Raw genomic sequence first — 13,072 nt, forward strand, 5'->3', positions numbered from 1 at the left:
TATTTTGTGGAAACAGGTTTGTTTCTCTTCACAGGCCTTACTTGCCCTACTTAAAATGGAATACAAACTCTTCAGAATAGTTTGCTAAGGATTAAGGGAAAGGGCAACTATTGTGTTAGAATAAAAATTAACACACTTCATATTTTTAAAAGCAATATTTAAGGACAAACATAAATAATAAGAGATACCCTGTTTCCCCGAAAATAAGACCTAGACAGACCATTAGCTCTAATACGTCTTTTGAGGCAAAAATATTATATTAAAATGAGACCGGGTCTTATATTAATTTTTGCTCCAAAAGACATATGAGATCTGATCTTATTTTCAGGGAAATATGGTAAATTAGATGAGCCTTGATTTCCTGCTAACCTGTGAAGAATAACTTGGACTCCTCTTCCAGAGCCTTTTCCTCTTATTAGCAGCAATCATGGCAGCAGCAAGTGGTCCTATTACTGTTCCCGAGGAAATCTGGTTACTGCTGTAGCCCAGGAAGTCATGGAATGATGGGGTATAAACTAAATCGCAAGGATTCAGGGAGCAAGTGGGTGACGAGGAAGCAGAGGCAACAAGTCAGGACGACTCCTTCTTGAATTTTAACATTCAAGGAAAGGAGAAATAAGATAATAGTTTGAGGGTCACCAAGGTCAAGAGCTTTTTGTTTGTTTGTTTTTCAGGGTGGAGAGACCTGAGCTTATTTGTTGGCAGAAGGAGCCCAAGGAGAGGGATAAAATGAAGATACATCAACGAGGCAATAATTAATAGTGCAAACTCCTAGAGGGTGGGAGGGGACACCCACAGAACGATTTGGTTTGTTTCATTTCGTTTTAGCTTTCTTTTTGTTAAGCTTCCCAAGGAGCTCTTAACAGACAGGTAGGAGTGAAGCCACCACCTCCCCTGACGGTGGAGCTGTGCTGTCTGCTCAGGTCCTCTGGATTTCTTGCAGCCGCCTCTAGGGAGTTTCTCTGAACAGCTCAGCAAGGAGATGCTCCTCTAAGTGTGATGCACTGCGTTCGCCAGGCTTTGGCGGAATTTAGCACATGCTAAGGCTTGTTCATACCAATGTTCTTTGACTTTGGCTATCCCTTTCCCCTTTATCTTCAAGAGCTGGCTCTTCAATCACGCAGGTATAAGAGTGATAGAGCAAATGGGTGGGGAGAGGACAGCATGATAACCTGAATATTGTTAATTTTTCCAGAGTTGAAGAAAGTTCCAAACAACATCCCTCCAGATATTGTTAAACTTGACTTGTCAAACAATAAAATCAACCAACTCCGACCCAAGGAGTTTGAAGATGTTCATGAGCTAAAGAAATTAAACCTGAGCAGCAATGGCATTGAATTCATAGATCCTGGTAAGTTCCACAGAACAGCTCTGTACACTGGTGACAGACGTTCTCTGGGTTTTTCTATGGCAGCATTTATAGTAAATACAATTTAGTTTTAAAGAAACTAAATAATAAAAAGTTTGAATTTAAATTAAACATGATGTTTAAATTAGACTTTGTTTGGCATTCAGAGAAATATTTGCCAAAATGTTGCTTTATGAAGTATATACTAATATATATTAGTAAGCAACAGTTATTTAATTTGGTCCAAATAAGAGTGTTTTATAAAATTCAATAAAAAAAAAATATGGCTAGTGGTCAATAAAATGCTAAACATGTCATGATTTTTTGCCCTTTAAATTGTTTAATGGCAAGGAAATGTTACAGAATAACTGCCAAGTTACATAAATTAACTTTTTTGTTAATATTTGTGATCCCGGAAAGAACTGTCAGTCGATGCAAGCTGCATGGGCGTTTTCGTTAGTTGTTTTCTGTGTGTGTGTGTATGTGGCGGAGTGTGGGCCACGGACCCACCTTTACATGAGAAAACGGCGGCTGCCACATTTGGCAGGCTATACATCTCCTTCTGTCTCAGGGTTGGGCTATGATTTTGCTCTTGAGTGACAGGGATTGTTTGGTAAAGGTCCATCTGTTTTCACTTTGCTGACCTTGGACAGCTCTACCAGGTCAGGTCACACCCAGCCCAGCTTGTCTAGCACACACTTTAAACATGTAGTGATTTTTAAAGGGAAATTTAGACTTGGCATTTTCTTTGCTATTCATTAAGTTCCAAGTTGTTTAAAATAGGACTTTAACAACTTGTTTAAAGTAAATTTGAAACAATCTGCTAAGCACCAAGTTCATAATTAAGATAAAATGTGCTCAAACCAGAGCCAGTTGTATTTTATCTAATCCTAGATCAATATCAGTTCTCTTTTCCATCCTTCAAATCTCTTCTCCATTTTCTAAGCAAAGCCTCTGGCAAAAGCGAAAGTGGTAAGTTAAGTACACCCACAGGAACTGAGAATTACCTGCAATATTTATCAGATTTGTAACATACATAATACATGTGCCTTCACAGTGCTACTTCAATTTGAAAAGTCCTGACTATAAAAATTATTAGTAATAATCATTAATAATGCAATGTTAATGTCATAAACATTTTGAGTGCAATTCTGCTTTCCTTAACAGTAACTTAATATCATTAATAGATCGTTTAAGATTTTAACATTGTAGGAGTGAAAATTGAAAATGAATGTTCTAGAACTACAAAGGCATATTTTAATATTAATAACATCTTTCTGAAGTATTAAGAAATCATAACTTTACACATTTCCCCAGGGAACAGCAATATGCTACACTTATGCCTTAGCCTGTACAGATAGTATAAACTTGGGAGTATCTTTAAATAGTGAGATCGAAAGCAAATTTCATCTCACAGTGAATAAGAATACTACAGAAAGACCCTTCTCAGAAACGAAGCAATCACGGCATTAATGTGCCCATCAGTCACTGGTAATCAGTCTCCACAAAGCCAGGCTCGGGGTGAAGCCTCTGGAGGTGGGGACCCTCTCATTGGTTCCATGAGAACCAATGAACCACAAGACAAGCAAGCCCAGTCGTAGGCAGGTCCCTGGGCAAGTAAGTGTCTAACTTCCTTCTGACCTTAGCTTACCAACCAACTATCTAAAGTACCCATGCAACTGAGTTTTAGAGCTATCTCCAAAAGAGACTAAATGTTATTATATGGGCTAAGTTAAATTTACTGAAGTAGTGAATAATGGGGTAACAATGTTTTAATTATAACAGAACTGCATTATGTAAAGAAAACAAGAGAAAAAATAAGAGAAGACAATGCAGAGATAGATAACAGTGCAAAATGGGCTTGTTTTACTTCTAGTGACATTTTTCCCTCATCAGTTATGAAATTCCCATAATTGAGGATTCCTTTTCCACCCTTAGGATTGCCTAAGGGCCTTTTAATCTTGTTTACTCCATGTGTTTTCCTTGCTGACACACACTGTAAACTGTGTTGTTAGCAGCAGTATTCTTTTTCTCCTTTGTTCAATTCAGTCCCAGGAAATCCAATACCTACCAAATGCCAACCACTTTTCTTGGTATATGTTCTGGAACAAAAAAGTATCTCAGCACTTAAATAAGTCAAAATGACCTAAAGAAGTTTTAAAATAAAAGATCTTCAATATTTCGGGGCCTCTGAGATGAAACACTGCCAAAGTAGGTTTACTTTAACAACTTACCCTGCTAGGTACACAAATGCAGTGAGATCCCCCAATCTTTAAAAAGTGTGAATAACAATCTCATAAAATGCCAGATACTGTTGCAGAAAAGGGAAAGAGACACCCTAGTAGGGGTTTCACCTCCTTTAAGAAACAAGTGAAAACTAGCTTTTCCAAAGTGCCTGGAAACATATGGTTTAAGTAACAACTATAGTGCTTTCAAAATAAAATCTAGGAATGTTTACACATGCTTTCAATCTGAAGGGCTGACTTGTTTTAAGAAAAGTAAATTGTTGAGATCACTGGCCCACAGAATGTTAGCAAATAGGGGGGAAATGCAGTATCTTTAGAACTATCATTAGAAGGGCTCACCTTTTGCTCCTCCCCAGCCTCCTGTTCTCCCCCACTCTGTATCCCCAATTATTTGCTTTGCACCAAAATTGAAAGAATTCTTTTTTTTATTAATTTTATTAGGGAGTATTGGGGAACAGTGTGTTTCTCCAGGGCCCATCAACTCCGAATTGTTGTCCTTCAATCTAGTTGTGGAGGGTACAGCTCACTGGCCCGTGTGGGAATTGAACCAGCAACCCTGTTGTTCAGAGCTTACACTCTAACCAACTGAGCCATCTGGCCACCCTGAAAGAATTATTTTTATGGGGAATTATGGGTTTTGTCAGAGAACAAATGATATGAAAATGTTTGATGGTATTGGTGTGAGAGCATGTTTTCCAAATGCAAAATAGGGGCACTGTATGCTCTATCATTTGAAAACAGCAATGAGATGTTTGAAATAGAAACAACATATTTGAAATTAGGATTGACCGATAAATTCTAGGGTATCTGGTCAGTCCACATTAACTGAAACAGGGATAACCTAGGTCTATATTTCTTTACTCTTAAAGGGGCGGGAGGAGCCTTTTGTTGTCTTATTTTGTGTTACATGTTTGATATTTAGTTATCCACTCTCCAGCAAAACTAAATACATACAGATTCAAAGCTAATAGTATCATAATGTGACAATACACAACCAGATATTTTCAAATTGTTAAAACTATTCTGGTTTGGGGCTCTATAGGAATATAATTCTCTCCCCTAAAACCAAGGGGAAAAAAAGTGTTTTCTAGGCATTTTTCAGAGTTTACTGGTATCCCAGGGAGCTATCAAATCATCACCAGACACATTTTTTTTTCATTTTTTATGCACTTATGTCTTATGTTTGAAATATTTTCCTAATTCATGCTTTCTTTTGTGGCATCTTTCCAGTGAGTATTAAAAAAAACTCACATGAGCTCAAAATACATCTTTCAAAAAGCTAACTTAAAACCGATTTTTCATATAAAATGTTGAGTTCTAGTCAATTTAATCAGGATGAAAGCTTTGAGTAAAAGCACATTTCTGAATTTCTTACTTAGGTATGTGTACTATTAGAGAAATACAATTAAAACCAAAATCTTCTCCCAACACAGAAATCCTCTCCACAAAGATAGCAGAGAAAGAAAATACTTTTATTATTGAATAAACATTAAACTAGAATATGATGTACATCACAGGCAATCTGCTAAGAGATTGCAAAGACAGCAAGAAATCTCACCCTTACACATAAGCGAGCAGATACAACCCAAGGCATACATGGTTTCAGGGTAAAGGATACCTAGTGCTTAGGTTAGAGGACTTGACACCACCATTTGTCACACATGGTTCATCCTAACTTTACCTGGTAATTGAAGTGACCCATTGTGTTAGCCCATTGGCTTTATTAAGAGGAAAACAAACTTCTACGTCTATGACAAGAGGTAGTTTTGCAACCTGGAACAAGGCTCTTACACTCTCAAAGAAGCTGGGAAGTAGGGGTGCTATCTTTCTTGATTACATTTCAAGGAGAGGGCTCCCAGCTCCTTGAGAAAGACGTTTCTGGCTCATAAAGCTGACAGAAAGCCTTGCTAGTCTTCTAAAGGACATGCATACATTTCAAAGAGAGGACAAAGCACTTAGAGGTTTTCTGAAGTGATCCAAGAAAAAGGAGGGGAGGGAAATTCTTTCCTTTATTTTCAACGGTTAGAATTATCTCTTATTTTTCATTTCTATTGTCCTTATAATACACCATACAGTTGCACGTAACCTCATTACTCATTGGTTTAATAAATATTTTCTGTTTCTAGCTGCTTTTTTGGGACTCATACATTTAGAAGAGTTAGATTTATCAAACAACAGTCTGCAAAACTTCGACTACGGAGTATTAGAAGACTTGTATTTTTTGAAACTCCTGTGGCTCAGAGATAACCCCTGGAGATGTGACTACAGCATCCACTACCTCTACTACTGGTTAAAGCACCACTACAACGTTCACTATAATGGCTTGGAATGCAAAATGCCTGAAGAGTACAAAGGGTGGTTTGTGGGGAAATATGTTCGGAGTTACTATGAAGAATGTCCCAAAGACAAATTACCGGCATACCCTGAAACATTTGACCAGGATACAGAAGATGATGAATGGGAAAAAATACATAGGGATCACACAGCAAAGAAGCAAAGTGTAAGAATCACTATAGTGGGATAACTTAGAAATTCTTCTGGTTGCAACTAGTTTTATATTTGCTATACTGGTGTCATGAAACCGACTGTTTACATTTCGATTAATTGTGCTGCCTATTTATGCAGGGTTATCCAGTTAAAGGAAGGTTTCTATTAATATTGTTGTTATTGTTATTGTTATTGTTATTATTATTGTGGCAATTATAGTAATCAAGGGAATACTCTCTTCCTGCTTGCCTGCCTGTTTGCAGAACAGCCTTCGGTGATGATTCCACACTGATAACCTGCATACATTGGGTCCTAAGGATGGCATTAGAATTTCAAAATGTCCTGTATAACTGTTTTTACTACTTTTTGAAAATAATAAAAAACTGTTCATTTTTACATGCCTTTTGATCGATGCATGTTTATATGCAAACATAATCAAAATGAAAAGATACAAATGCTTAGTAATAATAAAATATCATTATCTCCCCTCTGAGCCCACCTTCACTTTTTTCCCAGTAAGTCAGTTTATATATTGAATAAATTTCCATTCCCGATTCTTGTGCATTCCAAAATGAGGTCCCGGTAAAACCCAAATCAACTACTCTTCATTGATTCTTGCAAAACTGTCAAGCTAGACATGAAAGAGAATTTTCACAAGTAATAAGTAGAGAATCTGAGAATTATGTTGGAGGCTGCTCAGAAGATGGGACTCTGAGAAGCAGTTGTACATGGTGTGAATCATGAGCCCTGAAGAGGTATAAACATTAGTGAACATGGAAACAGAACTGGTTTTTCAATAACATTCAGACTAGGAAGACATCTGTCAGTGGGGGAGGGGACTGAGCCCATCCTGCTAAGCTAATATGTCAAGGAGCACAAAATAAAGGATGAAGTTAGGATTCAGGGTCAGGATTTGGGATGAACAGAAGCAAAGAGGAAGTAATATCAGAGGCAAATGAGGGAGGAATTGGTGCCAGCAGAAGCCCCATCATTTGGGCTCGAAGGTTAAAATTAGCTCACTTACAGAAATAGGTCACCAGAAAAAGAGGAAATACCTAGCAACAGACCCCATCAGTTTGCACTTTGATAGTTGGCTGTACTACTAGAAAGAAAAAGAAAACAAAAAGAAGTATGCACATATCCCTAAAAGTCCCACTTTTTCTTTTTTGCACAGGTTTCCTTTTCACATGGAGTTGAATACATTTTCATTTCTTATATCAAGGTATTGCTACAAAGTTTATCAACTGGTCTTATTTTATCCTTGCAAACTTCCTAAAGCGCAGAAAATGGTAGCTGACAAATAGCAATGAGCATTTCTTAAGCACCTATTAGATACCAGACACCATGGTAAGGGCTTCATGTAATCCTTTTTACAAGATAACTTTTAAGTTTAAGTATGGTTGGTATTCAGTATCATATTAGTTTCAGGTGTATAATATAGTGATTTGACATTTTTATACCTTACAAGTGATCACCCTCCCCTAATTCTAGAAATTATCTGTCACCAGGCAAACTTACCACAATATTATTAACTACATTCTCCTTCACATTTTTATTTTAGGTGTCGATGATGCCCCTTTTTCCCTACAATTGACAGTCTAAGAATTTTACGTATCCTATTTCTAATTCACCAAAGATCCCTCTGAGTTAGGTGATATCTGCCTTTTCTAGATGGGGAATCCAAGGCTTAGAGTTTAGGTAACTTGGACAAATGCACAGAGCTGGCAGGTGGCAGAGCCAGGACTCAGGTCCACCTGAGCCCTTTCTGCTGTGCAGAGCTGCAAAGCACCCTGGAAGTTACTCTCGGATATGGATGCCTTGCATCAGAACTTCGTTTAATCTGTATTAAAAAGCCTATTTGCTTGTCTTGGAACTTTGGGCCTGAGGAGCAGGTTTCAGGTTTGGCACACACCCAGGGGCCTAGAAAGCTGCTCTCAGGGAACAGAGGCCAGTGGATGCCATCTTTGCTTTCTCCCTCTACTTTGCTATAGTTCATTGGTATTGCTCAGAAACAGCTTATATACTTGTCTGGACCCCCGTTTTTTGCCACTGCTGTCCAGGGGACACCGCCATACTGCCTGGCTCCGGTGGGCAGTGAGGCTTACACTTGTGGTCCCACAGAACTATATATATCTGCTGCTGCCTGAGGGTCTGGCTTCCAATCAGCCTGAATCTAGGTGCTGACTGAGGTCTTGCTTTTTGGGACACTGACAGGTCTTGGCACACCTTCAACTACTGGGATCTATTAAAAATAATAACAATAGGCTGCGTGGACAATCACAAATGTTTGAGAGACAACCAAGAGCTAAAGAAGGGTTGAACAACAAGATTCATTTCCATATACTAGGCCGTACCTTCAAGACTGGGAGAGGTAGGCATATAATGCCTAAGAAACAATACAGAAAGTCATGCAAAATGAAGAAACAAAGAATGCTTCAAGTGAAAGAAAAGAGAAAACTCAGAAAAAAACCTTAACGAAATGGAGATAAGTAATTTTCCTGGTAAAGAGTTCAAAGTAATGGTCATAACCATGCTCACTGAACTCAGAAGAAGAGTGGGTGAACACAATGAGAACTTCAACAAAAAGACAGAAAATAGAAAAAAGTCATAAAGCCAAATTGAAGTCATAAAGCTGAAGAATACAATAACTGAACTGAAAAATACATTAAAGAGGTTCAAAGCAGACTAGATGAGGCAGACGAAAGCATGAGTGAACTCAAAGACAAGACAGTGAAACTCACCCAATCAGAACAGCAAAAAGAAAAAAGAATGAATTAAAAAAGTGAAGATAGCTAACATACCTATGGGACACATCAAGAACACTAACATTCACATTATAGGAGCCCCAGAAAGAGGAGCGAGAGAAAAGGGCAAAAAAAGTCTATTTGAAGAAATAACGGCTGAAAACTTCCCTAACCTAGGGAAGGAAACAGACACCCAGATCCAGGAAGCCAAGAGAGTTACAAATAAGATCAAAACAAAGAGACCCACACAAAGATACATTATAATTAAAATGTCAAAAGTTTTTGTTTTTTTAAAGGAGAGAATCTTAAAAGCAGCAAGAGAATTTTAGCAGAAACTGCAATTCAGAAGGAACACAATATATTCAAAGTGTTGAAAGAAAAAACTTCCCTCCAAGAATACTCAGCCCAGCAGAGTTATAAAGATTTGAAGTAGAGATAAAGTTTTCCAGACAAGCAAAAGCTAAGGGGGTTCATCATCACAAAATCAGCCTTATAAGAAATGTTAAAGGATCTTTAAGCTAAAAAAGAAAGAGTGCTAAATAGTAACAAGAGGAGAGGTACAAGATGTTGAGGTCGGAAGACCCTGAACTAACCTCCTCCCATGAAAACATCGAATCTATACCTATAGACAGAGCAATTCCCCCTGAAGAAGTACTGAGAGCTGAGTGAACAGCTTCTGCACAAAAAAAAAAAAAAAAAAAATGAGAGAAACCATATAGAAATGAGTAGGAGAGATGGAGACATGGTATTGTGGGAAATGCACCCCCAACCACTGACCTGTAGTAGGGAGGGATCACTGAGGAGCCTGCACAACGTCACCCACCCTGGGACATAGTGACAAAACAGTGGTTTTGCTGCACAATATGGGAAGGAAATCCATTTACTAGTCCTAGAGCATCTGTGAAATGGGAGGGGAACTGCAGGAACTCTCTCTGGTATTGCCATTTGTTGCACTGCCCCCTCCCACCACACACACCTTGATCACAATCCAGGTGCTCTAGTCAAATGGCCAAGGCTATCCCAGTGTGCCCCAGGACCCAGGCCCACACCAGCTCCACAGCTCACCCCCAGGATTCCCCATGGCTTACACCTGTTATAGCTACAGCTCTCACCGCCTCCGAGCTTATTCCCAGGACTTCCCGTAGCACAACCCACTTCAGGTATAGCCCCAAGCTTTAGTGTGGCTTGCCCCTGGGACTCCCTGCAATACCCACTCCAGTTAAAGATCCGGGCCCTGGCAGAGCTTGCCCCCATGGCTCCCCTCAGCCTGAGCCTGCTCCAACTATAGCTCCAGCTGGCCTGCCAAGGCCGTCCCAGGGCCACTTGTCCCCAGCACTACCTGCAGCTTACACCTGCCCCAACTAAAGCTCCAGACCCCAGTGTGGTTTGCCACTGGGACTCTCTGCAGATTGAGTCCACTCTAACTACAGCTCCAACTGGCATGTCACAGCAGTGCTGGATGGGTTGTCCCAAGGACACCCCATGGCTCACACCCACTCTAGCTAAAGCTCCAAGCCCCAGAAGCTTGCCCTGGATATTCTACATGGCTTATACCCACTCAAGACTGACAAGGAGGACCCAGATTGGCTTGCCCCTGGGTCTCCCTATGGCCTATCCCTGCTCTAGCTCCAGCTCCACCTGGTCTGCCGAAGACCCCTGACACATGCAATCTACAAAGGGGAAGCTCCTAAACAAGATCAATCCTTCAAGACCAGGAAAGCTTGCTGTTTTGCCTAATTTATAGAAACAAACACAGAGGAACAGCCAAAATGAGGAGATAAAGAAATATGTACAGATGAAAAATGAGAACAAAACCCCAGAAGAGAAAATAAGTAAAATTGAGATAAGTCGTTTACCTGATAAAGGGCTCAAAACAATAGTTTTAAAGATGCTCAGCAAATTCAGGAGAGAAATAGATGAACTCCGTGAGAACTTTGACAAAGATAAAAAAAATGTAAAAGAGAACCAATCAGAACTGAAGAATAGAATAACTTAAATGAAAAATACACTAGAGGTAATCAAGAGCAGATTAGATGATGCAGAACAAGTCAGCAAGCTGGAAGACAAGGTAATGGAAATCACCCAATCAGAATAGCAAAAAGAATTTTTAAAAATGAAGATAGTTTAATGTACCTCTGGGACAACATCAAGCATACCAACATTCAACTCATAGGGGTCCAGAAGGAGGAGAGAGAGAGAGAAAGGGACCAAAAACCTATCTGAAGAAATAAAGCCCAAAAACTTCCCTAATCTGGTAAAGGAAACAGACATCCAAGTCCAGAAAGCAGAGTCACAAACAAACAAAAAAACAAACCCAGAGAGACCCACAACAAGATATATTATAATTAAAATGCTAACAGTTAAAGGGAGAATCATAAGAGCAGCATAAGAAAAACAGCTAATTATAAATGAGAGATTCCCCCATAAAACTAACAGCTAATTTTTCAGCAGAAACTTTGCAGACCAGAAGGAAATGGCACAATATATAAAAAATGATAAAAGGGAGAAAATCTGCAACCAAGATTACTCTACTCAGCAAGGTTATCATTCAGAATTAAAGGCGAGATAAAGTTTCCCAAACAAGCAAAAGCTAAAAAGGAGTTCATCCCCACTAAACTGGCACTACAAGAAATGTTAAAAGGACTTCCTTATGTGAAAAATTAAAAATACAACGTAGGAAAGAAAAAATCTCATTGATAAAGGCAAACATTTAGTAAGAGTAGTGGATCACCCAATTATAAAGCTAGTGTGAAGGTTAAAGGACAAAAGTAGAGAAAGCGTATGTAATTAGAGTAACAAATTAAGGGTTACATGCACACATGCAAAAAAAAAAAGTAAGATATGTCAAAAGCATAAACGGGGGGCAGGGGTGATTTAAAAAATGTAGTGCTTTTTTGGGCAGCCAGATGGCTCAGTTGGTTAGAGCGCGAGAGACCTCTGAACAACAGGGTTGCCGATTCGATTCCTACATGGGCCAGTGAGCTGCGCCCTCCACAACTAGGTTGAAGACAACAAGCTGCTGCTGAGCTTCCAAAGGGCAGCCAGATGGCTCAGTTGTTTCAAGTGCGAACTCTTAGCAACCAGGGTGCCGATTCAATTCCCGCATGGGATGGTGGGCTGCGCCCCCTGCAACTAAGATTGGAAACAGTGACTGGACTTGGAGCTGAGCTGCGCCCTCCACAACTAGATTGAAAGACAATGACTCTGATTTGATGGGCCCTCAAGAAACACATTGTTCCCCAATATCCTGCAATTAAAAAAAAAAGTAGTGCTTTTAGAGTGTGTTCAGACTTAAACAACCATCAATTTAAAATAGACTGCTATAAAGATAGTTTGCTATATATGAGTCTCATGGTAACAACAAAACAAAACACTATAAAAGATATACAAAAAAAAGAAAGAAAGAAAAGAAAAGAAAAGAAAAGGGAACCCAAACAAATCACTAAAAAAGTCATCAGTTTACAAAAAGAGAGAGCAAGAGAAGAAGAAAGGAATAAAAAAGAACTGCGACAACGAGAAAACAATTAATAAAATGACAATAAGTACATACCTATCTATAATTACTTTAAATAAATGCTCCAATAAAGAAACATAGGGTGGCTGAATGGATAAAAAACAAAACCCATGCATATGCTCCCTACAAGAGACCCACTTCAGGTTGAAACACACAGAAACTGAAAATGAAGGGACGGAAAAAGATATTTCACGCAAATGGAAATTTAAAAGAAAGCTGGGGTAGCAATACTTATATCAGACTAAATAGACTTTAAAACAAAGACAGTAACAAGAGACAAAGAAAAGCAATTCATAACGATAAAAGTATCAATCCAAAAACAGGATATAACACTTGTGAACATCTCCACACCCAATGTAGGAGTACCTAAATATATAAAGCAAATATTAACAGACATAAAGGGAGAGATTGAGAGTAAGACCGTAATAGCAGGGAACTTTAACACCACACTTACATCAATAGATCCATTATTCAGACAAAATAAACAGAGAAACAGTAACCTTAAAAGACACATTGGATAAGATGGACTTAAGAGATATTTATAGAACATTCTACTGCAAACTAGCAGAATACACATTATTTTTCAAGTGCACATGAAACATTTTCCTGGATAGACCACATGCTAAGCCACAAAACAAGTCTCAGTAAATTAAAGGAGACTGAAATCATATCAAGCATTTTCTCTGATCACAATGATATGAAACTAGAAATCAATTAGAAGTGGAAAAGCTCA

The 13,072-nt window shown here is 38.8% G+C and overlaps 2 protein-coding genes across 2 annotated transcripts in view; one reads left to right on the forward strand and one right to left on the reverse strand.

Annotated features, from left to right (window-relative positions):
* The window catches only part of LRRC17 (leucine rich repeat containing 17), a 32,241-nt gene extending 25,678 nt beyond the window's left edge, over window positions 1–6,563 (forward strand). Inside the window, exons 3-4 of the mRNA XM_019744538.3 lie at window positions 1,196–1,351; window positions 5,721–6,563. Of these exons, the coding sequence (XP_019600097.1) occupies window positions 1,196–1,351; window positions 5,721–6,118 (554 nt within the window). The 3' untranslated portion in view covers window positions 6,119–6,563. The remainder of the gene's footprint in view (window positions 1–1,195; window positions 1,352–5,720) is intronic.
* Window positions 1–13,072, reverse strand: part of FBXL13 (F-box and leucine rich repeat protein 13) — a 226,893-nt gene that overhangs the window by 110,021 nt on the left and 103,800 nt on the right. The window lies entirely within an intron of this gene.

This window comes from Rhinolophus sinicus, chromosome 4 (genome assembly GCF_057876585.1).
Source record: "Rhinolophus sinicus isolate RSI-liver-muscle chromosome 4, RSI-T2T, whole genome shotgun sequence".
NCBI lineage: Eukaryota > Metazoa > Chordata > Mammalia > Chiroptera > Rhinolophidae > Rhinolophus > Rhinolophus sinicus.